Source organism: Triticum dicoccoides, chromosome 3A, assembly GCF_002162155.2.
Source record: "Triticum dicoccoides isolate Atlit2015 ecotype Zavitan chromosome 3A, WEW_v2.0, whole genome shotgun sequence".
In the NCBI taxonomy this organism is placed as follows: Eukaryota; Viridiplantae; Streptophyta; class Magnoliopsida; order Poales; family Poaceae; genus Triticum; species Triticum dicoccoides.
This window is the reverse complement of record NC_041384.1, coordinates 490,122,112-490,147,643: the sequence shown is the minus strand read 5'-3', so window position 1 is coordinate 490,147,643 and position 25,532 is coordinate 490,122,112. Positions and strand designations below refer to the sequence as shown.

The 25,532-nt window shown below is 43.5% G+C and overlaps 2 protein-coding genes across 2 annotated transcripts; both read right to left on the bottom strand.

Annotated features, from left to right (window-relative positions):
* Positions 1-5,713: 5,713 nt before the first annotated feature.
* LOC119268731 (GDSL esterase/lipase At5g45910-like) lies at positions 5,714-8,741 on the bottom strand. Its single transcript, XM_037550427.1, has 5 exons — positions 8,309-8,741; positions 7,975-8,190; positions 7,732-7,883; positions 7,377-7,650; positions 5,714-6,226 (listed from the first exon to the last, which is right to left on the bottom strand). Exons 1-5 carry the CDS (start codon positions 8,580-8,582, stop codon positions 5,991-5,993), a joined length of 1,152 nt encoding a protein of 383 aa, XP_037406324.1. The 5' UTR covers positions 8,583-8,741; the 3' UTR covers positions 5,714-5,990.
* A 9,328-nt stretch (positions 8,742-18,069) lies between these two features.
* LOC119268730 (ABC transporter B family member 4-like) lies at positions 18,070-25,185 on the bottom strand. The gene is made up of 12 exons (XM_037550426.1): positions 24,925-25,185; positions 24,791-24,845; positions 23,871-24,046; positions 23,362-23,583; positions 23,034-23,272; positions 21,205-21,730; positions 20,858-21,131; positions 20,123-20,756; positions 19,811-20,039; positions 19,439-19,705; positions 19,086-19,349; positions 18,070-18,853 (listed from the first exon to the last, which is right to left on the bottom strand). Exons 1-12 carry the CDS (start codon positions 25,183-25,185, stop codon positions 18,209-18,211), a joined length of 3,792 nt encoding a protein of 1,263 aa, XP_037406323.1. The 3' UTR covers positions 18,070-18,208.
* Positions 25,186-25,532: the final 347 nt, after the last annotated feature.

Here is a 25,532-nt window from a genome sequence, read left to right as displayed (position 1 = left end):
CAAGTAAAGAGACTTGCCGGTGACGAGATTGAACTAGGTATGATGATACCGATGATCGAATCTCAGGCAAGTAACATACCGATGACAAAGGGAACAACGTATGTTGTTATGCGGTTTGACCGATAAAGATCTTCATAGAATATGTAGGAGCCAATATGAGCATCTAGGTTCCGCTATTGGTTATTGACCGGAGATGTGTCTTGGCCATGTCTACATAGTTCTCGAACCCGTAGGTTCCGCACGCTTAACGTTCGATGATGATTTGTATTATGAGTTATGTGATTTGATGACCGAAGATTGTTCGGAGTCCCAGATGAGATCACGGACATGACGAGGAGTCTCAAAATAGTAGAGAGGTAAAGATCGATATATTATAAGGTTATATTCGGACACCGGAATGGTTCCGAAGTGTTTCGGGTATTTTCCGGAGTACCGGGAGGTTACCGGAACCCCCCGGGGAAGTAATGGGCCTTAATGGGCTTTAGGGGAAAGGAGAGAAGGGCCTCAAGGGGTGGCCGCACGCCCCCCTCATGGATAGTCCGAATTGGACTAGGAGGGGGCAGCGCCCCCCTCCTTCCTTCTCCCCTCTTCCTCCTTCCCTACTTATCCTAGTTGGAATAGGAAAGGGGAGGGAGAATCCTACTTGGACCGGGAGTCCAAGTAGGACTCCCCCCTATGGCGCGCCCCCCTTGGGCCGGCCTCGTCTCCCCCCCTCATTTATATACGTGGGAGGGGGCACCCCAAAGGCACACCAAGTCTTCTCTTAGCCGTGTGCGGTGCCCCCCTCCACAGTTACACACCTCGGTCATATCGTTGTAGCGCTTAGGCGAAGCCCTGCGCTGGTAACTTCATCATCACCATCAACACGTCGTCATGCTGATGAAACTCTCCCTCATCCTCAACTAGATCAAGAGCTAGAGGGACGTCATCGTGCTGAACATGTGTTGAACACGTAGGTGACGTATGTTCAGTGCTAGGATCGGTTGGATCGCGAAGACGTTCGACTACATCAACCATGTTACTAAACGCTTCCGCTTTCAGTCTACGAGGGTACGTGGACACACTCTCACCTCTTGTTGCTATGCATCTCCTAGATAGATCTTGCGTGATAGTAGGAAATTTTTGAAATATTGCGTTCCCCAACACAAGTTGCCTTCCTCCTCTTGACCTTTTAAGGCCCGTTGATATTTAATTTAATATAAAATCCTTCTAATAATTACTAGACCCTTTTATATATAATTAAACATAACCGAAAACATTTTCCTCCTATATATTATTTATCGGTATTACCCGATACTCTCCGGAACCCTTTCGGTGACCCCGAAACGCTTTTGGATCCTCTCGGGACTGTTTTGAATATTTATGAAACAATGCCACAAATATATTCTCATCACTCCCATCTCGCTAACACTCAGCAGATTGTGATTTCCTTAAGCTTGTGACCCCGTAGGTTCGGTAACTCATAGACATGAACGGCACCCCTTCGTTCAATGACCGATAGCGGAACCATGGGCGTCCATATCGATCCCTATGAGCACACAATGATATTCGAGTGAACCTTTTGGTTATCATGTGATGTTCCCTTTGCTTCATGATACTTTACAATGCTCGGGGTGCATCGATATCCTCCCGAGTCATACACATGCTCATTATACCATTGATCCCCTTACCGGTATTGTTCTTCTTTCTCGTTGAAATGTTCTGGCATCCCCCGTGACATAATCACCTGTGTCTGGCCAGACAATGATGGATGCCATCACACCGAGAGGGCCCTAAGAATATCTCTCCGTCATCATAGGACCAAATCCGACTCTCGAGCTATCCAGTCCCTTGTCAAACTTCTCAATGTACCAGTAAGTTGTCGTTATGATCACCTAGTTACAGATGACGTTTGAGCAACCCCCAAAGTCCACCGTACGGTAGGAAGTGACTAAGATACTCTCATAGTCTGAGGAACTAAAACACATGCTAACACTCCGTGTTATAACAATTGGTTACAAACGATATTATCTCAAAGTATAACAAAACAAGAATGGGTTGATTCGATATGATTGTTCTTCTAACGTCATATTCTGAATGTTGTTTCAGGACTATCATTACACTTAACGATATCCTGAGATCCAGAAAACATGATGGCCAACAACACTTGATCCAGTCTTAGAGGCAATACCGGGAACCTTTATTTTACTGTTAATCATCTCACACGTGCATATGAGTTTTCCATTGAATCACATATTCTAGAATCATAGCAGTTATAGCATGAAATATAAACTCTTAATTATGAAAATGGAAATATAATAATACAGTATTATTGCCTCTAGGGCATATTTCTTAAATTTACTACTCTTTGATCAAACATCAATGTGTATTTACTTGTGCCACGAAGGTACCCGACGATCCATTGTACAACCTTCTAGTATTCTTTGCTCGGCCTTGACATAAAACGGCTCACTGCAATAACCGCTTGAGCAATTTAGACATGTGCAAACCGTAGCATACAGCAAGCTGCCAACTGTACAATCATAAGGAACTTTAGACATGTACTCTTCCTCTTTATTTGAAGGGCCCCATGAAGTAAACAGATTAAAATGTGATGTAAAAGGAGTAAAATTGGATTTGCCTGTGACATGTGAAAGCGATGTTGAACCTTTTTACATTTACTCACTTACCCTACACCTCAGTGTTGGGAAATGTAGCATGCAATTTTCAAAAAAAAATCCTACACTCACGCAAGATCTATCTAGGAGATGCATAGCAACGAGAGGGGTAGAGTGTGTCAACATACCCTCGTAGACCGAAAGCGGAAGCGTTTGACAACGCGGTTTATGTAGTCGAACTTCTTCTAGATCCGACCGGTCAAGCGCCGAACGTACGGTACCTCCGAGTTCTGCACACGTTCAGCTCGATGACGTCCCTCGTCCTCTTGATCCAGCAAAGGTGTCAATTAAGAAGATGAGTTCCGTCAACACGATGGCGTGGTGACGGTGATGGTGAAGTGATCCACGCAGGGCTTCGCCTAAGCACTACGAAGATATGACCGAAGGCGTAAACCGTGGAGGGGGGCACTGCACACGGCTAACAATTGTTGGTGTGTATTATAGGCGCCCCCTCCCCATGTATATATAGATGGGAGGGGAAGGGGGACAGCCTTGGGGCACCCCAAGTAGGAGGAATTCTACTTGGGGCCTGTCCAATTTGCCCCCTCCCCCCTTACCATGTTTTCTGGAGGGGAAAGGAAGGAGGAGGGACGAGGGAAGGAAGGGGGAGGACGAATCCCTCCCTCCTCCTTCTCTCTTCCCCTCTTTCCTTCCCCTCAGGTGCGGCCCATATGGGGGGCGCGGCAGCTCGTGCTGGCTGTTGTGTTTCCCCTCTTGGCCCATTAGCCCCATATCTTTTGTCGGGGGTATCCGGAATCCCTTCCGGTGACCCGATATGTACCTGGTACCCTCCGGAACACTTCCGGTGTCCGAATACTATCGTCCTACATATCAATCTTTACCTCTCGACCATTTCGAGACTCCTCGTCATGTCTGTGATCTCATCCGACAACATTAGTTCACCAAATCACATAACTCATATAATACAGAATCGTCATCGAATGTTAAGCGTGCGGACCCTACGGGTTCGAGAAGTATGTAGACATGACTGGGACACCTCTCTGGTCAATAACCAATAGCGGAACCTGGATGCTCATATTGGCTCCTACATATTCTACGAAGATCTTTATCGGTCGAACCGTTATGACAGCATACATTATTCCCTTTGTCCATCGGTATGTTACTTGCCCGAGATTCGATCGTCGGTATCTTCATACCTAGTTCAATATCATTACCGGCAAGTCTCTTTAATCGTTCCGTAATACATCATCCCGCAACTAACTCATTAGTCACTTTGCTTGCAAGGCTTCTTATGATGTGTATTACCGAGTGGGCCCAGAGATACCTTTCCGATACCCGGAGTGAAAAATCCCAATCTCGATCTATGCCAACCCAACAAACATCTTTGGAGATACCTATAGAGCATCTTTATAATCACCCAGTTACGTTATGACGTTTGATAGCACACAAGGTATTCCTCTGGTATCCGGAAGTTGCATAATCTCATAGTCGAAGGAATATATATTTGACATGAAGAAAGCAATAGCAATAGAACTGAACGATCAATATGCTAAGCTAATGGATGGGTCTTGTCCATCACATCATTCTCCTAATGATGTGATCCCGTTCATCAAATGACAACACATGTCTATGGTTAGGAAACTTAACCATCTTTGATTAACAAGCTAGTCTAGTAGAGACTTACTAGGGACACGATGTTTTGCCTATGTATCCACACATGTATCAAGTTTTCGGTTAATACAATTCTAGCATGAATAATAAACAGTTATCATGATATAAGGAAATAACAACTTTAGTATTGCCTCTAGGGCATATTTCCTTGCCGGCGTGCCGATGGCGGCCCTCGTCGCCACGGCGAGGCTCTGTTCGGTTCCATCCAGTTGCGAGGTTGGGGGACGCAACTTCCGGTGAAAATCGCGCCGACTTCGGTCATGGAGGACGATGGCGGCATCTATGACGTCGTTCCCTTCTCGAGGCATCGTTGTTGTAGGTCGTGGCACCCCACTCGTGATACTCCAGGGAAAACCCTAGATCCGGATCTACCGGATCGGACGATGATGGTACCTTTGATGTCGTTGTCCCTCCCGAGGGCATTGTTTTGGAGCAAGTGCTAGTTGGGCAGGACAAGCGGAAGAACGGTGCCGCATCCACCGCAAGGCCGACGGCGGATCCCGGTGGCATGGTGCTCTGGAGGTTCGTCGACGGGCGTGTGTGGACGGACGTGCATGATGATGGAGTTGTCTGGCGTCGTGGTGGCGTCGACGGCGGGCCAGGAAAGGTCGATGGGTCAGTTTCTGCTCTGGAGATGGACCGGTGGAAGATGGCGGCGGCAGTCTTTGAGAGTGCATCGGTCCGGTATGGACCCAGTCCCGGTGTGTGGATGGGCTGGGGCATCCAGGTTTAGATGTTAGGGTTTGGTGCGATGTCCGTTTGGTATTAGACCTGGATATTCGGCACACCTTCATCAATGGGATAGGAGTAGCAACGGGTGTTGCCTAGATGGTGGCTTTAGGCTGACTGATGTATTACTTTGTATGGCCTTCGTAAATAATTAATAAAATGGCCGCATGCATCGTTTAAATGCAGAGGCCGGGGGTCTATCCTCTTTTTCCAAAAAAAAAGTGAGAGATGAAGCCTACCTAAAGACCTGTCAAGGCGGATGTCCATACCCAAATACTTCATCTCAAACTCACTCTTGAGCATGATCTTCACCTCATTAATAGGAGAACGGCTGTGTGGCGTCCGAGAAATAATGACCGCAGCAGAGAAGAATGAACACGTCGTGTTCTTTCGTAGTTCATTTTCCTTCGAGATCCAAAGAGTGTGGAGCTGCTATATAGGAAACGTGCTTTGGAGCTTGAGAAGGAGATAGAGCGTGATCACGTAATCCTGGTAACATACTGTAACATTCTTCAAAACCATAGTACTACATAACAAATGAATAATGTTTTTTTGCGAAACAAATGAACAATGTTAACCGGACCATTTTCCTTGATAATTCATAACAATTAACATGAGAGAAACATCTCGTCGCAGCAAAGCACAAGATTGATGCTAGTTTGTATGCAAGAATGCACACATGAGAAAGCCAGAAGTACTCCAAAATTCTATCAGTATCATATTTCGCAGAGGCAATATTGATTGGTAATCGTGATGTTCATTACATTTTACATTTATACCACCTCGCAGATAAAACAAATCATGGTTTTGGTATCCCCTATTTCACCTTTGTACCCCACTTGCAATGAATTCAATCAAATGAAAATATACACGTATGAACCATTGGGACTATATGGAAGAACTACTTTCCCTTGTCCAGTTTAGTGTGCTATTCTCAGACGCTCTACACGTGCAACAGCAGAGGTGGAATGCTCACGAGGACTGAACAATCGGTTGGTCTGCAAAAGGGCCATATAGCCAGCCCCTGGCGATATGCCCATAAGCAGCCTCCGTCAAGTGAATACCGTCCCAGCTCCAGTGGGTGGTTGGGTCAGCACAAGCGGTGGCACCAGGCTCCCCGCATTTGGCTGTCACGTTGAAGTTGTAAGCGGCTTTGGCAACGGACCCAGGAGCCCCACAGCATGCCCTAGGTAACTGCTTGTAGAATCCTGAATTATAAAGAGGAAATGGTTAGGCCCCTGCATTGTGCCATTCTCATCAAACAATAAAGCATCCGCATACTTCCGATTTAGTAGTTGAGACAGAAACATCATCCCTGCCAGCAAGATCAGGTTGGCAAAGGCATGCATGCCCTGAGAAAGTACAGGGTGTACTTTCTGTTACAAGGCAACACTGAAATGGAAACTCTAGAGGACGAGTACATGGGATCTAGATATGGCAGGGACATGTAGTCATGTATTGACAAAATGCGCTACCATCCAGTACTCTAAACTAATGAAGATCTTCTTCGAAAAGAGAAAACTAGTAAGTGAAAGATACAAGCATAAATCATAACGAAGGTTAATTGCCAATAGGTGAAGGCATACATTGGGAGAAGTATACACAATAAAAAGGAAGTGATTTTCTGATACAAAAAAAACACGTGTTTACAGTTCATGGAGTACATATGCGTTTTGAGTTAAGGTTATAAGGATATTACAGTAACCTGTACAACTCATACGCCAGCATTTTACTGTACTAGAACACTAAATGCAAAAAACGTGAGTCCTTTAGCCTAGGTGGGAGTACGGGCAGGTTGTGTAAGTTCTCATTGGAGTAGATGATCTAACCATCCCAACTATTAGCCCCACATGACCACTAAACAAGACAGCTATCAATTGGACGAGCTTTGAAGTACTAATTGAAGTGATAGCTAGTACTTCCCCTTTACAGACTAGATAAATGATCCTAGAGCATCGGATTAGCAACCTTTGCTTCTAATATACTCTGAACATGGGTGAAGGTGCTTGAGTTGATATTCTGGCTGCAAGTTGTGTTGGCCATTTTTGTATTATATGCTATGTGCTCCAATCCAGGCGAAAGCATCTCTTGCTCTCTGCCCAGATCTGAACTGTCTAATTATTTATAGTATTGTGTTCCTTTCAAGGCGAACGGAAGGAAATCGCTGACTGCCTAACAGTTGACTTTACACCAGACAAAAATAAGCACATGCACACTAGTAATTAAGATCCATCTACAGTAATTAGTAGCACATCAGCAACAACATATGCATACTACAACCGGAACAATTTGTAAATCACTAAATTCTGATGCTTCGTGAGTTAGCTATGGCAAAAGTCGAGGTGTTTGAGAACTAACCAAACTTCTCAGGCTGGAGCATGAACTGGACAACTGGCGTGTAGTAGTCGCCATATATGATCCGCACATTGGGGTGCTTGGGCCGGAGCTTCTCGAGTGCTCTCTTGAGGTGTGCATTGTGCACCCATGAGAAGGTGTTGTACTGACGGATGCACCCGCTCCGGGCGCCATACTCGTGGGCTGGCATGTCGAGCATGTTCAGGTACACGGGGAAGCACCCAGTGGGCATCACCCCTGGCACGATGAGATCCACTGCCCCCTCGGCGATCAATTCCTGCACCATGCCGTACATGAGGAATCGTGGTTGACAGCGAGGAAACAGATATGTGAGTAACAAGGAAGAAGCAATGGCTACCTCGACGCCATCGGAGATGCCCTGGATGACATCCGGCATGAACTTGTACGCCTCTGAGAGGCCCTTCCCGGCGAACAGGGGCGCGTTGTAGTCGTTCCCACCGAACTCGCCGACGACGAACAGCGAGTTGGCATAGAACTCCTTGCATTCCTCTGCAGAAACATTCCCAAATCACCAATTAGTTGATCACAATCCAGCACGTATATGGCTGCAAAGGCGCGATTGCTTTTGACGTTTGTTTACCCTTGGTGCCGTTGCAGAAGAAAGGCTTGAGGTCACGGAACCACTGGATTTGGGTCATGAGGGCGCCGGAGTTCCAGACGACGGCGCCGAGGCCCCTGGCCTCGAAGTAGGGCGTGTCGAGCGCGGTGGCGCCGGTGATGGCGAAGTTGGCGCCGTGACTCAAGTCGGAGCGATTGGCCTTGGACGGCGGCAGCAGGGGCAGCCCGAATTCCTGCGCTGCAGTTGCGGTGGCCGATCGAGCAAGCGAGTCAGGACAGGACCCACCGAATCTCGGAGGCAGAGGAAGCAAGCAGCCAAACCAAAATCAAACACGGCAGTCAGTCAGTCAACTCACCCAGGTGGTCGATGACGAGGCGGCCGTCGGAGCAGCGGCCGGTGGGCTTGCCGAAGTAGGTCTGGCCGTAGGGCAGCCTGGCGGTGGCGAGGATGTCCGGCACGCCGTTGGCGATGAGGTTGCCGGCGTCGGCCAGCGAGTCCCCGAAGTTGAACAGCGCCCGGTACTTCCCCTTGGCCTTCCCCTTGGCCTTGGCCGCGCCCGCCTCCCCGGCCGCCGACGCCGCGAGGACTACGACCGCGAGGAGAACCGCGAGCGCCTCCCTTCTCCCCATGCCGGCCGCTCCTTGGGTGTCTGTGGGTCGCTCGGTTCCACGCGGGGCGGGCGAGAGGAGGAAGAGAAGCGGGAGACGGAAGACGAGGTGGTGGGTCGAACCGCTCGCTCGGTCGTCGCTGTTTGTAGGAGAGGGAGGGGGACGCGGTGCTGCCTGCTGGCGCGGCCGGTGGCGGCTGCTCGTGTGGCGCTTTCCCCGGTTGCCGAATTTTAAAACCACACCAGCAGGAAAATGACAGTGCGCCATCACCCACCAACCACGAACCAATCGTGTTCCGTTCCCGTTCCGAAAGAGAGAAAGAGGAGAAAAATAGAAGCTGGTGGCACCAAATGGGTCAAATACAAATCGGGCTGGGTTTGGTACGGAATATTAGGTTAGGTGGATAATACCTTTCTCTACCGCCCGCGATGCACGGTGACATAACATGGGATCAGAAAAGAAATGGATCCTCCTAAGGGCATGTACAATGGAAGCACCCGTAGGTGTAGCTCCATCCTCTCCACCTAGATAAAGTATGATGAAGCAATAGTACTAAAAAACAAACACCCAATGCATTAGGCTGCCTCACGGGGGTCACGGTCTCTCTTTTTCATCGCATGGAGAGAGAGTTTGCATGTGTTTATACCCATGCAAGCTCAACTTTCTCTACTTTTCTTCCTCCCTCTCTCCTTTTTGCTACTTTGGTCAAGTAGGAGTCGGCCTCCTCTGCAGGCACCCGCTTTGGTCTGCAGGCAGCACCTCAAGCCATTTGGGACCACTCGAGCCGACGTGGATAGCTGTGGCAGCCGTCCACGCTGTAGCGTTGGCCTTGCCCTAATCTCTCGCATGCAACGGTAGGTGGGAAGTCAGCAGCCAGCCAGCGCCAAAGACCCAGAGATGCTAGACTTACGGACGTATTTCCGCAGAATTTCGGTTACGGACGCACGGAAGAGTTATGGTTGGAGAAGATTAAGGATGAGAGGTCCCACCAACGAAAATCAAGGGGGTTGATTGGCGAGAGAGCAGTCCGTGAAGCCAGTCCGTACTAGAATGCCGTAAGTGTAGCATTTTTGGCCAAAGACCAAACGCTTTCAAAGCAAAGCAAGTTGGTCTAATTATATATTGTAATCATCATATAAAAAATACGGGGAACGTTCCTACTCCTACTCCACTCCACCGACTGATTTCTCACGCCGCGCCGTCCGATCTCCGAGGGCTCGATCCCAGCGCATGCGCGGGTGCCACGCATGTGCCTGGTCCCCGGGCTGCCCACCTTGCCCATTTTTTCCTTTCTGTTTTTGGTCTGCTTCTCTTCCCTTTCCACACGGGTCGCTACCGCATCGTTGCGCTACATTAGTACTAGTAGTACTAGAAGAACGCCCGTGCGTTGCAACGGGGCCACATTAACTTTAAGAGTTCAATATTACGACATTGGCGACCTTTTTTACCATCAAATCCTCTCACACACACACTCTCCCTCCGTCTTCCTCACTCTCTATCCTCCTCTCCCTCTCTCTCTAACACACACACATATCCATCTTATTGGGTACGGGACCATAATCCATCTATTTCACACATACACGCTAGTGCATAACAATATGGATTATGTGTATTATATTTGCCACCAGAACTGAGGGAATTAATTTCATGTAAATCGACCAGCCACAGCTCCAAGAATACGCGGACGAGGTGGCTCAGGTCGGCGTCGGCGCCGTCCAGCGCGGGCCACGGGCCCGCTTCCAAGTGCACGTGCAATGCATGTCTTCACAAATATTATAACCAGATGTGAGAAATCACATGCATAGAAAAGACATTCTGATAGCAATCCAAATACCATACTCAATTGAATACCTAACCTGGACAATACTCTTATTTCTATGCGCCAAAAAAATGGAATAGCAAAGCTAAGTATGCCTACATACGCTCAGATTATATATAAGAATCTTGCGTGAACAATTGCAACAAAGCACTAAGCAGCGATAAATTTAAATAAAAAATCCATTAACTATGCAGGCAACAGGCTTGTTACAACATAGAGAGATAGGAAAATGTCACCTCCAGTAATATAGCGCAAAGGAGTGGAACGAAGCATGAATGAGCGGTTGTCTGTTCTTCTCCATGTACATGGATCAGCAGTAGAGGCCAAGTATATAAGTACTTGACCGAACTCCACACTCCACTCTTCGTGTATGGAGAGCCATGTCACCTTCTCGCCGCTGCAGCATGGGAGGACGGCTGGTTCACGTGACCCTCCAGCTGGGGGATCCATGGTGGCTGACCGTCGAGCTCGAGGCAGAGAAGTTGAGGGCAGTAGTGGCGAGATCCATGCCGGCCAACCGGGCGAAGAGGAGGTCGTCAGGGAGGGACACATCGGCAAGATCCGGTCACCACGCGACCTGAAGAGCAACAGTGATCTCCACAAGTTGTAGGCCGACGGCGTGCTCCATCCCCTGCGATGGGGTGACCATGGCGGTGGCCACAACTCCTCATGCTCGCCTCGATCTTGGCGACACACCCTGAGTGTAGGAGGCAGCAACGACCTCGACGAAATCATGGCCTCCATCCCGGAACGCAATCATGTCGCTCTAAATAAATGGATTCAATCATGTGACTCTAATTACTTCGGATTGTTATGTGCACACTAAGCGGGGTGCAGTTAGGAAAGAAAATGTTCTCTAATTAAAGTGATTGAGTGATTTAAGGTAAGGTTAATTAATTTAGATTTGATTTTTAGTGATTGTTAGTAAAGTACGATGCGTCTTTAAAATCTTTTATTTGTTTCCTTAAAATATATTATTTGTTTCCTAAAGAAATTTGCAATAATGGAAGATATCGATTGATTTGGATAAGTTAGTAAATTTAAATCCGTGATTACGTGCACGTTTGGAAAGTGCTGATCTTCACAAGCTGTAGGCCGACGGCGTGCTCCATCCCCTGCGATGAGGTGACCATGGCGGTGGCCATAGCTTCTCATGCTCGCCTCGATCTCGGCGACACACCCTGAGTGTAGGAGGCAGCAACGACCTCGACGAAATCATGGCCTCCATCCCGGAACGCAATCATGTCGCTCTAAATAAATGGATTCAATCAAGTGACTCTAATTACTTCGGATTGTGCACACTAAGCGAGGTGCAGTTAGGAAAGAAAATGTTTTCTAATTAAAGTGATTGAGTGATTTAAGGTAAGGTTAATTAATTTAGATTTGATTTTTAGTGATTATTAGTAAAGTATGATGTGTCTTTAAAATCTTTTATTTGTTTTCTTAAAATCTATTATTTGTTTCCTAAAGAAATTTGTAATAATGGAAGGTATCGGTTGATTTGGATAAGTTAGTAAATTTAGATCCGTGATTGCGTGCACGTTTGGAAAGTCCTGATTTGCAAGGAAAGAGCTGAGGGGTAAATAAACCGGTGAATAAGAAACCATCATCGAAAAAAATCTACGACGGTTAACCTACGAAAAAAAACCGGACGAAAATGGTGGGACGAAAAAAACCCTGGAAACGAGACTACCAACTGCTCCATTAGGAGTAGAGATACCACGACAAGCCGTAGCCGTTGGCTCCTTGCTGCACTACATACACTTGTATTTTTTCTTTTTGTGGGTACATAGACTAGTATATTATACGTAAAATGCCATGGCGAGTTGTTGTGCGCCGTTAGATCCATCGACGGCGATAGTCTGGCAGCAAGGCAACTGACTGACAATGACGGTGGTGTTGGCCATTTTTTAAAACTCTTTGATGTTGCATCGGTTGTTTGGACATGTTGCAACTACCTATGATTTTTTCTATGTGTCGCATGTGGCTAATATTTTGAAATAGTTACTCGCAATTTTTGTTGTTGTAATAGTTTATTTGCAAAGTGATTTTATCATTGTGTTCTTTCACGCTTGATCTGTTAACCTTGTTATTGCTTCTTTTTCTGCGGGGTGTTAACCTTGTTATTGTTGTATATGTTGAAACCATTTTTAAATACTTTGTTTCATAGAAGAAGGATTTATTGTATACATACACCTAATTACAATTTCCTGTTCGTCAACCTATAGCCGCTTCAAAAATGATGGATCGTCCCTGAAAGCAAATAAGTATTGTTTTTTTTAAACGAGACAAAAGATTTGCCATTTTTATTGATTAAGAAAAAAAGTTTGAGGGACAGAACCCGCAACAGCCGAAGCAAAACATATAGCTACTCTCTCGGCATAATATTACACAGCCGCTTAGCCCCGGCTAAGGCCCAGATACAAGCTCCGTCCTTGATGATGCGCACAATCACCGCCACCGGCGACGCCTTGGCCCTGCATACGTGTGCATTTTGCTCCTTCCAAATCTCCCAACTAACAAGATGAAGCAATGAGGCTAGAGCTATCATTGGCTGAGCATTGTTGGTGAGGTCGCCTTCCCACCAAGATTTAACTATGTCGAATTAATTGGTGCCAAGACGCGGTGCTGACATGCAGATCAAGCCACGAGATCACATCATTCCAAACACGCATGGAGAAACGGCGTCTGAAGAGGAGGTGGGCTACCGACTCGCGCATCTGATTGCACAGCGGGCATCGGTCGCAGTTTGGCCACCCACGGCGCTATCTACAGTCCAAATTCTATTATGTGTGACCAACCAAGCAAATAAGTATTGTAACGGTTCATCCAATTTCAACCGGTTCTACAATAAATTAAATTTGAAGAAAAATAAAAATAGTAATTTAACGACATCAAAAAGACCAAGTAGACATGGTGATGGTGGACGTCACTATGCTGCTGCAAGCCGGGATGCGCATGTTGAAGTTATTAGCGTTTAGCTCGTTTATTATTTTCAATAATTCCTGAAAAAATCAGAGGCATGTATGGCTCATTTATGCATGATAAAAGAGTGTGGAAAGTTTAGTAGTCCCAACTATGAAGGGTATATTGAACCAACATATAATATTGGTTTCTTTACATGCTACCAAGAGCTTGAGAAATGATATATACGCGTGCTCCTTCTTCGTCACTCGCCTCGCCATTGTCACGCCTCGCAGACATTTCATATATCGTGAACGAGTTGAGTCGGGCTGTGACTTATGCCACGGGGACGAGATGCTACAAACCGGCCGTCGCTGCTGCATATGCCGGGGCGATCGATGGGCTCCAGACGAATCACCCGTATATCAGAAAAGAAATCAATCCCCATGTTTCCCTCTAATAATCTCTTGCAACGGTAGGTGACAGGTCTGCAGCTAGCCAGCACCAAACCAAACCAAACCCTTCCAAAGCAAGTTGGTCTAACCATAAGAAAACATTGTGTAAGGAAGTGGTTTCCTCTCGAAACGTTGTTGTCATTTGTCAAGTTGTCAGTTGTTAGAGAGAAAAAAATACAGGCTCTGGTTTTTCTAGTTGTATTCGCATGTGCACCTCTTTCCAAGAAAGAAAAGAAAAGCAAACCACAACCTAATCTCGTAGCTGTGGTGTGGCCAAATGATTGAGGCATGAAACAGATGCTTTTTAAGGGCCAAAGGTTGTGAGGCGATGATGAGATCCTGGTGGCAGCAAAATCCATCTCTTTCTCTCACACACTCACACAAACTTTCATAACAAGATATGCACGTGTATGAATTGCAAATTTTGCATCTTAACAATAATTGGAGGAAGTTGTTAAAACTTATCAGTGCCACTTGCCGGTATAGTTCTACAGTTTTTGAACTTGGTAGGATCATATTTTTGACAGATTCTTGGGCCCGGCGATTAACGGGGATCCAACATCTATAATCCGAGGATGGCGTCGGGTAAGTGTTTAGGTACATCTTGCCGATTTTGACCAATCTACTCTGATTTGCCTCGTCGCTCAAACTGGTGCTCCGAAGCTGCTCCGGCGGCTCTCTCCTTGATCCACGTCCTCTGAAAATTCCTCACCATTCTCTCTCGCACTCCCTCCCTCTCTCTCTAAGAGTTCTTGTGAGTCGGATACATAGCTAAAAGCAACAAAAAAAAAAGTGCGCGCTACGCAAAAGAGGGACCAAGCATTTGCTGGCGCGCTTGCTAACCACTAGACTACTCCAGTATTCTTGTCAAAGCTGAGATAGATGGACCCTTTCATCCTTCGAAAAAACCTCATAGCCTTTTCACGCTCTCACGAAACTAGCTCTAATAGTTTGGACATACTTTGTTGGTTGTCATATGGTTTCAACATTAAATAGTTTAATATGTCATCTAACAACAACTGTTTGCAAATGCAGTTTGATTAGATAACTCAATACAATTTTTAGTCGATTTTTAACCCAAAAACGGTTATTGTTTTTTAGAAGCTGGATATTTTTAAAACCTATTAAAAATAGAAAATATATTTTAGAAAATGTGTTCAGTATTCGGTTTTTGGCTAGTTTCCCGTATAAACTGGTCAATTCTATTCTTCTTAATGAAAAGGCAGAGCTCTTGCCGGTTGCTCGAAAAAAATATGTTCCGTGTGTGTTTTATAGAAAAGTCCAGTATATATTAAAAATTAACCATATATTAAAACAATGTTTAGTGTGTATCAAAAAAATGTTCGTCGTCTAATTTAAAAAGTTCATTGCATATTAAAAAATGTTCAATGTACATAAAAAATGGTCGGCATTATATTATCATGTTCAGTGTGCATGTATATGATAATTTTCAGAGTGTACTTCTGAAATCTTCAACGTATGGTAAAAAGTTCAGTATGTATTTGAAAAATATGTTCACCATATATTAAAAAAAGGTTTACCATATATTGCAAAACCTACATAAAAATAGAAGTGTGCAAAAATAAAAGAATATGAAGAAAACCAAATATCTGAAAAGAAGATAAAAACAAAACAGAAAACACACGTAAAGAAACGAAACAGCTGAAAAAGTCCGGTCGGTCTGGAAGCCAACTTGAGCAAAGCTGATCATCGACCGGCCAGGATGTGTCTGAAGCTATAAGATTAGAAGTAAATCTGGCTCTGTGTCAGAAGGTGTTTGTTTTCAGAGATTTATTGGTCTAGGGACTTAAATAAGTCCCTATAAGTCTCATCTAAACCAAACAAGAGGGACTTATAGGGACTTAAAGTGGGCATTTGGGACTTATGAAATAAGACTCTCAAGGAGGGACTTATAGTTGTAATATGGTCTTATAGAGACTTATAAGTACCAGTAACCAAACAGGTAGGGACTTTTTATGGACTTGGGACTAAAAAAAGTCCTAGGACTTATGAACCAAACAGGGCCTCAATTTGGCTCTGCTTAGACACAAGAGCTGTAGTGGTGTACTGGTCGGCACGTTCGTGCTGTACGTGGTTGGTCTCAGCCGGATCAGACCAAAAACTCGTAGCTGGCGAGTTTAATGAACACTCGATAGCTCGACTCATTAATCTCCTCTTTCGCTCTTGAATAGAGTCAAACATAAGTTTCAACTCATTAAACTTAGCGACCTTAATGAGCAAGTTTCATAATTAGCTCATTAAGCTCATTAATACATCACAACGCATATTTGTATGTTAAGTGACAAAAATTCTTGGCATTTCAACCCATCTATTCCATCTAATTGATCCAACCTAGCCCACATGAGACAATAACTAAGCGAGGGAGCTTTTTTACTAGTTTTTAGCCTTTTTTCTCTACTTTATTATTTTTGGTCATTTTTCAATTGGTATTCCAAAAAGCCAAAATTATTTGATTTTTTAAATAAAATATTTTTTATAGATGAATATTTTAAAAAAAAACTATCTATATTTTTATGTCTAGAATATTTTTATTTTTTGTGAACATTTGGCAAAAATATAAACATTTTAAAAGGGAAAAGAAAAGGCAAAAAAATAAAAAGGTAAGAAAAGCACAAAAAAACAAAAAGAAACTGATATGGAATAAACAGAAAAACCAAAAAAGAACCTTTCAAAAGGTTCCTAAAGGCCGGGAAAACCAAAGCCGCATTTTTTTGAGCCAAAAAAACCCAAAGCTGTAACCTTCCTAAAACCGGAATCCTCTAGCACCAATCTCGCTAGCTAATTGGCTGGCCCATCAGTACACTTTCTGTGCGGTTAATCAACATTTTGTTGCAACGAGCACCAATAAATTTCGGTACATTTTGTCGTTGAAATATGAACTTATTTCAAAAAACAGTTTTGCTAAAGCACAAAATAATAATACTTTTGCGACATATTTCAAAATAAAAAACATTGTACTACTACTATTCTAGCCGGCCCAGCTACTTGCCCATCTATTACGGCCCATTCGCCGTGTCGTCTCCTTCCGTTCTGCAGTCTGCAGCTTCCCACGCACACACAGGGAGAAAAAAAAAACACAGGACCGCGTCTGCAATCACCTTTGCGGCTAGCGCAAGCGGCAGCCCGCGGGGGGCTGGGGAGCCGGGCGCCAAGGCAGGGCAGGACCTCAGCCCGCAGGAGCTCCCCGGCCGGCCGACCGGTCCGCGACCTGGGCATCTGGGTGCACGCATCTCCACATCGGCCGCTGGAGGGCCAAGCCGCCACAGGTATATCTCTAAATCTCAAACTATTTTGCTAAGTGACTAACACTAATAGGTAGTTTATGAACTGCTAGTCGATCCCGGGCTTAGAATACCAATGTAAGAATAGAAGATTATGCCTCTGAACTTAGAAGTGAATCGGAAAGTGCGTATTTGTTGAATGGGCGAAACAAAGCTATTTAAAAGGAGAAAGGAGGGTAAACACTATCTAAAAGCCTCTCTGAAAAGATTCAGCTCATCTCTAGCCAAAGCAGCAATTACACTATCTAAAAGCCTCTCTGAAAAGATTCAGCTCATCTCTAGCCAAAGTTACACTATCTAAAGGCCTCTCTGGAAAGATTCAGCCCATCTCTAGCCAAAGCAGCAATTACAAAGCCTCTCTGAAAAGATTCAGCTCATCTCTAGCCAAAGCAGCAAATCTTTTCAGAGGCTTTTAGATAGTGTTTATCCTCCTTTCTCCTTTCTTCTTTCTTGTCTGTTTTGCTGAGTCTGTGAGGCCACATTCTGTGTGACACCCTGGGATCTTTGATCCTTTTCTCCTTTCTTATATTGATGCATGTTATAGTACTAATAATTGCGGTAATTTCAAACTTGCGGCTGGGCACTTGGGAATACATTTCCCTTTTTATTGTTGTTTCTCTTGTACTGATGTATTGTTGTGTGGATTCAGAATACATGAGACTATTTTTTCTATGATGATGCCGATTTAGTTTAGTCACCATTAACTTTGAGCCCACCCTCCATTTTCCTCTGCGTCCGCCACTTCTTGTATGTGTTTGTAGTCAAATGATATTTGCTTGAGTATGCGAGAAGACTATCTGTAATGCTACGTGCGAGTCGTTTGCGTCGAACCTGCAGTTTTTGTGAAGTAGCACCTCAGACCTCGATTTCTTTAGGGACGGAGGTAGAAATCCTGTCTCTTCTTCCTTCTATCATATTGATGCATGTTAGTATTTAAAGACAACTATTTAATGATGTTGGTCTAATCTTCTGTATTATCAGTTGCTACACACATAGTTGTTATTCTCATTACTTACCATGCTCATAGGTCTTCCTTGCAACAAACCGCTAACCTCTTGCATTCACTTCTCAAATAAAAAATCATTGTATTGCATGGTGAAATAATTGTACTAGGAACAAACAAATGCAGTAAGAAAAAAAGAAAAAAAAGTCAAATAATACACAATTCTACTCGGAATTTGAGCGGAGTTCTACTAGTGAAGCATAGACTCCACCCTTGATTCGCATCAGGGCCTCATGCTTTCCCTTTTCTGCAATTTTGCCTTCCTTGAGGACTGCAATCATATCAGCCCCTTTTATTGTGGAGAGGCGGTGAGCCACCACTATGGTGGTCCTGCTCACCATGACTCGATCCAATGCATCTTGAACAATGCGCTCTGATTCCGCATCCAGGGCACTGGTTGCCTCATCAAGTAGTAGTATCTTCGGGTCCTTTATAATGGCCCTTGCGATAGCTACCCTCTGCTTCTGTCCACCAGATAGTTGCACGCCTTTCTCGCCAACCAGAGTGTCGTATCCCTGTGGCAAGCTTGATATGAACTCATGAGCATTTGCTGCCTTGGCCACAGCTGTGACTTCTTCCTCTGTCACTTCTCCGTGTTTCCCATATGTTATGTTTGCACGGATTGTGTCATTGAAAAGTACTGGCTCCTGGCCTACCAGCCCCATCTGATCCCTCAACCAGCTAATTCTCAAGCTCTTAATTTCGACTCCATCTACTGAGATTCTACCAGAATCAGGATCATAGAAGCGTTCCAGTAAAGCAATTATAGTGGACTTGCCACTACCACTTTCTCCAACTAGTGCTATGGTCTGAAAAAGGAAGGAAAAAGTGTCAACATAGCAGTTTTTGTGGTTCTGAATGATCATATGTGAAATAAATCAGCTGAAAGCTTCTTATATTGTAACACTGTAACTAGATGCATCACCTGTTTTCAAGTATTATTCTTGGTTTTATGAGGTGGTACTTTAAGTTGGTTATCTGAATGGAAAACAATTGGGTGCAACAATGATAAACAAGACTATTAAAGGATGCAAATCATACCTTTCTGGAAGGAATGTGCAAGGTGAAGTCACTGAATATTTGGACATCAGGGCGTGATGGGTACTTGAAACTGACGTTACTGAAATGAATGTCGCCAGTGACATTTTCCAATACCAGGCCCTCGTCGTTACTTGTGTCAATTTTTGACTTCCTGTCTAGAATACTGAAAACAGAAATGGCTGAATCCCTTGCCTTTGTTGCATTAGATGCCAATGCACTTGCCTGCGAAACCCCAACAGCTGCCAAAACCAAGGCAAAGAAAACCTGAAAAACATCCAATGCATTTGTGACTGATTATTAAAAGTTGATACCCATACAGAAACTGTAACTCGAAATGATTTAGGATCTCTTACTTTGAAAACATCTGCAAAAGTAGTTTTTCCCTGACGTACAAACTGTGCACCAACATAGAAACATAGAGCATATGTAAGATACAACACTAAGAATGAGAAACCAAAACCAAGCCCTCCAACGATTCCACTTCGAATTCCCTGTTTCCTTAAAGCTTCACATTTCTTGTTATACGTTGTAACCACTCTTTTCTCTGCACAGAAAGATGCTATAGTTCTGATACTACCAACAGCATCAGTTGCAACCTGACTTGCATCTTCATACATCTCCTGCACAATAATTGAATATATTATTGTGATAGTCGATTCCAGGGTCCTTAGGATTGCTCATCCTGAATCAAACAGGAAGTAAATTTTAGAGTTGTTATACGTTACCTTAGCTTCTTCACTAAACCCTTTCAAGAACTTCACTTGAGCATAACCCTGTGCACCCACTAAAGGAATGACACAAGTGATAATCAGTGCAAGCCTCCAGTCCGCCGTAAATGCTATGACAAAGCCAGTGATTAGTGCAGCTGTAGACTGCACTATAAGGCCCAGGTTATCTCCTACTAAGCGTCGAACATTTAATGCATCAACTGAGAGTCGTGTACCAAGTGCACCACTGTAAGTGAAAGCAGAATCTTAGCATCTGTGTAGATCTATGTATGAGAAGATAAAGTAATTGAGACCATTTGAATATGTTACCTGGAATTTGAGGGATTATCGAACCAAGCAACTTCCTGATGAACAATATTTTGAAATGACAGAGTACGAACACGCTCTATAAGCTTGCCACCAGCAATTCCAAACAAAAGGTACTCTGCTGGGATTGCAATGAATGATGCAAACCCCAGAACTACAGATATCAATGCCCAAAAGCTAGAATCTTTCCGCAGCTTATCTGGTGGCTCGTAGAATGATTTTATAACGCCAGACATTAGTATGCCAAACAATGGGAAAATGACTCCATGCGCCGATGCTGCTATAGCACCGAGCAGAAGAAATGGTACCTCCGGCTTGTTAAGATAAAAAAGACGTCCAATTGGTGCTTTCTGAAGGGTCTTCCCATTGGAAAGGTCGTCTTTGTTCTGTTCACCTGTGATTTCATCCTCATGCAACTCAACTGATAATCCTAAGGGGTTCTTGAAGGAGTATCTGTTGCTGTTGCCAAAAGAATCTTTAGTCATTGACCGTCTATTTGACAAACTAGTGCTTTTTGATAAGGAATTGGGCACTCCAGAATCCTGTATTTTACGTCTTTCATCACCACGAGTTTCTTGTAGCCTAATAAGCTGTGAGTAAGCTCCATTGGGATCCTTCATTAATGCATGATGAGGACCTGTACACATAGGATATGTTTGTGGGGTGAATGATTCATTATAGGTTGACAATAGATATATCTAGAATGGGAAAAATAATGTATATTCAAGAGATTCTAACCTTGTTCCACTATTTTCCCTTGATGAACAACTGTGATGCAGTCAACATTCCTTACAGTGCTCAAACGATGGGCAACGACGAGTGTGGTTCTTTGTACCATTATCCTATTGAGTGCCTCCTGAACTATCCTCTCAGATTCTACATCCAATGCACTTGTTGCTTCATCTAGCAAAAGGATTTTTGGATCTTTAAGGATGGCTCTCGCAATTGCAATTCTTTGTTTTTGGCCCCCAGAAAGCAGAGTCCCACGTTGACCAACCAATGTATCGTAGCCCTGGTATGAAATTAAAATGTTGTTAATTTAAAGTTCAAGAATTCATTTGAAGCATGCAATCTTATTTACGTACATTTGGTAACTTGTCGATGAAGTTTGCTGCATTTGCAAGCTCGGCTGCTCTCTTGATCTCTTCAAGTGTTGCCTCTTCTTTACCATAGATTATGTTATCTTTAATGGAGGTCATAAACAGCAATGGTTCTTGGCTAACAAGGCCGATCTTCCCTCTTATCCAATCAAGATTCAGATTCTTGATGTTGACTCCATCTATCAAAACTTCTCCAGCCTGTGGATCGTAGAATCTTTCAACTAGGCTGACAACAGTTGACTTGCCACTTCCACTCTCTCCAACTATGGCCATTGTTGTTCCACTGGCTACTTGTAATGACAATCCATCTAATATTAACTGCCCGGGTCTTGCAGGGTAGCGAAAGCACACATCCTTTAGTTCAACATCACCCTTGATATTTTCCATGATCATGCCGCTGGTATCATCTGAATCTATTTCAGGCTTCCTCTCAATCGTTTCGAACAGTCTGTATGCTGCAGATTGACCTTCAGCAATTGCAGAAATTGATGGTGTTGCATTACCTAATGAACTGTTACAAAAAATTGTAAGTGCCAGGCTTAGGACATTAACATACCATATGCAATGGTCGCCTTTTCTATTTCTTGGCATGAAATACAGTTTAAACTACTAGTCCTTCACATATGTATGCTTTGCTGAGGTAACATAAGATGAAGATAGAGCAATGTAAATAAAATAATTAGCGTCCTGTGGAGGGTTTGCAAGCTGGTTATCCGATGAATTATACTCATCTACTGAAAAATGTAAACCAACTAGTGATTTGATTTGATTCAAGTTCATCTGCTCATGTGTTGTAGGTCGAAAAGTTTATTGAACTTAGATAAGTGGCATGTAGGTACAGAGCATTACTAAATTAAATTTACGCATATCACATGCAACGTATTTGTAACTTCCAGGTGAATACTTCTTCGAAGCTTAAATTTCTCTCTGCCTTTACTTGTCTTCGTTTTACAATTCTAATGATACTATGTATAACTTTTACAATTTCATTTAACTTATTTTTTTAAGTAAGATTATTGTTCATACTTAGTATAAATAGTGTAGTTGATTTGTTTGCTAGAATTTGATAGTGCTATCTGCAATATATAAGCTTGTCATATTTATTGTTTGACGGAATGTTTTAGTTCTCACCAACACTAGAGTAATGATAATTCCATACTTAAAACATAATGATTGAATCTGAAGTAGCTTCGACAATATCTAGCGATTGCTGTTAGAGCTTTCTCGGGATTCATGGGATCCTGCTGTGAGGTTGCAATAATTGCAATTTACACCTGTTTCAAAATTGTACTTCCAGTGGTCGATTGGGTTGATCTTTTTAGAAAGACTTTTTTTTTCATATATAATCTGATCCAAAATAAATAGCAATTTCGATCATTCTATTTTTCTTCTAAATTTATGGTACATTTTTTTAGGATTATTGTTGAATTTCTTTTACCTCAAAGGGAAGGAGTCACCTTGAATCTCGTGGGCTATTTGTATTTATAAAACAATTATTAGCCTTGAGCTCAAGCATTACCAATTTACATTATTTACAACTAAACATAAATAAGTAAACAAGATTAGCTATCTAAAGGTAATCTCTGAACACTCCTTAAAAGGAACATCAAACTGCCATGTAAAGTTCCTTATATAATTTACGGAAAAATATGTATTCGCAGGTCATCCGTAAGAGAAAGGGTTATCTTGAATTTTAAACTTTGGTATATAATGTATATATTTCCTTCCATTCAAGTAGTCCTTCAATTTATATACAATAAATATTACTACTTCTCAGCAAAGGTATTTGCAATGTAAAGATTTCAGAAACTCACGTTGCGCCAGTCAGTACGGCAAACAATATAGTGAGGACCTTCCCTCCGGTATAACCTTTGTCAATGATCAGCTTTCCACCATACCAGAAGGCTAGACCATAACTGCTAAATAAGATGCAGAAGACAGAGCCCATGCCAAACCCATTGACAATGCCTTCCTCAACAACAGTCTTGTATGCATTTTTTATGAATTTATTGTACATTTCTATAGCTTTCTTCTCGCCATTGAAGGACACAACCTGTTTACACGAGTGTTGCTAAATTAATGTTTACCACAATTTATATGAACTGAGATAATTGATGAATAACTGATATAATTTGAACTCACTGTTCGAATAGATCCAATTGTCTGTTCAACTGTGTCTGCAGCATCACTATACGATGTTAGTCGCTTGCTGGAAACCCGGGTTAGCAGCTGTGCAGACACTGCACCAGCGATAGCAATTAGTGGTAGTGATGTTAGCATGACAAGAGTTAGGAGCCAGCCTTTTGTGAATGCTATGGTAAAACCCCCAAAGAAGGCAGATGCGAGTTGCACAAGCTTCCCTGCCTGTAAATCAGAATGCACGAATGTCAGCACCGGCAGCACTAGGTGGGCTGCATAGAATGTACGAACTATGAAATACACTTAGGTAAGTAACACAAAAGCTTATGTTGTATCAATAAAAAATACTGATACTCGTGCCTGCGGGTCTGTGCGCACTTTGCAATGTGATGAAAAATATTGCAATTCTTCTTTATTTGGTACTACTCCCTCCGTTCCGAATTACTCGTCGCAGAAATGGATGTATCTAGATGTATTTTAGTTCTAGATAGGGAGTACAAAGGAAGTATTACCTTCTCACCAAGAGCATCTTGAATTATAACCGTATCGCTAGACATTCTAGAAACTGCTTCACCAGTTGTCATTTCTGTGTCGAAGAATGCAATATCCTGTCTCAGAACAGATTTCAGGTACAAAGAACGGATACGGGCTGATTGCCTTTCTCCTGCCATAGTCCAGCATGCCACCTCTGGAAGAAAATGAAGGGTGAGCCTTTTTTACTAACATCTCTACCATTAGCATATAATTTAACTAAACATATCCAATTATTAGGAATTCAATTGGTACTTCTCATGGAGTGAATACATGATAACTGATGACGATTGCTCTGTTATGATCATTATATCTGCATGTTCCTTAGCTAGAACAAATTTGTGTGTCATTTTTTATTAAGACGACGCTGAGAAGGTGGCGGCATCCACAGCTAACTAAACGCAAACGCAGCGCTATATGATTGCACATTCATTGATCACTACTGGCCAATTTTATATCTTTGAAATGCAGTTGAGTTCTCTCTCTCTCTTTTTTTGCGAAAGGAAATGCAGTTGAGTTGGTACTGAAAATTGACAAGTTTATAGAGTACCAGCTCTGCCCATAGAATTTTCATGGAGAAGTTGGTTTCCATGTGATATTAAATAACCTTGTTAATTGTCCTCTGCAGTTCAGTTTATTTGAAAATGGTATATACTGAATGTTAGAATGGCGTTTTGGCTCCTGGGAGCACGCACTCCTGCATGAATATTAAACAAAAAAATATATACTAGTAAATTTTTGTTGGAATATTTTTGACATTTCAAAAAAAAAAAAAAACGCACCAACGGATTTCCGCTGAATGTGTAACTATCTTCTTGTGTGTACTATTGCTTGACATCTAATCTAAGGTTTCATTGACAGAAAACATGCATTCCAAGAATTGAATGGAAGTTCCACTTACGAAGAAAGGCAGCAACTGTTGTCCCAATGCCCAAATATATGAAGTTGAGAACAACCTGGAGATAAAAAGAATATTCTCTGTTAACTCAACTAGCCATTCTTCAAGTTAAGTGATCACCATAAGCCGTGGCGCACCTTGGTGACAGCACGGAGGACGGTGCTGGTCGTGCTCTCGCCGAAGGAGTTGATGACGTCTCCAAAGAGGACCGAGATGAGGGGCTCCGACACGCCGTTGCCCACCGCCCCGAGCGAACCGACCACCATGAGCAGCATGTCGAGGCGGTCGGCATACCTGAACATGCCGAGCAACGGCACCTTCTTCTCCGGCCGGTCATCTTTTGCGCCGTGGGCGTGGCGTGCTCCTTCTCCACTACTAGCTTCTGCTGTCGCGTCCATTTCCTGGCTGCTACTTGCTTTGTTGATGAGCCCAACGACGAGCCCGGCCGCACTGCGCTGTGTGTAGTTCCTGTCCCCGGGGGTGGTGGAGGCACTATATATACGCATCTTGCGGGCCGCCCGGAGTGCCTTTGACTGTTGGGCTGATTGGGTGCTCCGGAGCTGGAAGCGACCGGGAAAGTTTGCCATGGAAAATTACACGGACTATTGTTACGGCATGTGATTAATTATGGGAAAGTTCACAACTCTTGCTGCTGTAGGTGCGACAATTCAAGATTCATATCGTACTTTTGTGCTTTGTCAGCATAGTCAGTCGGATGGATTGCGTTAATCTTGTGGCCTGAGGT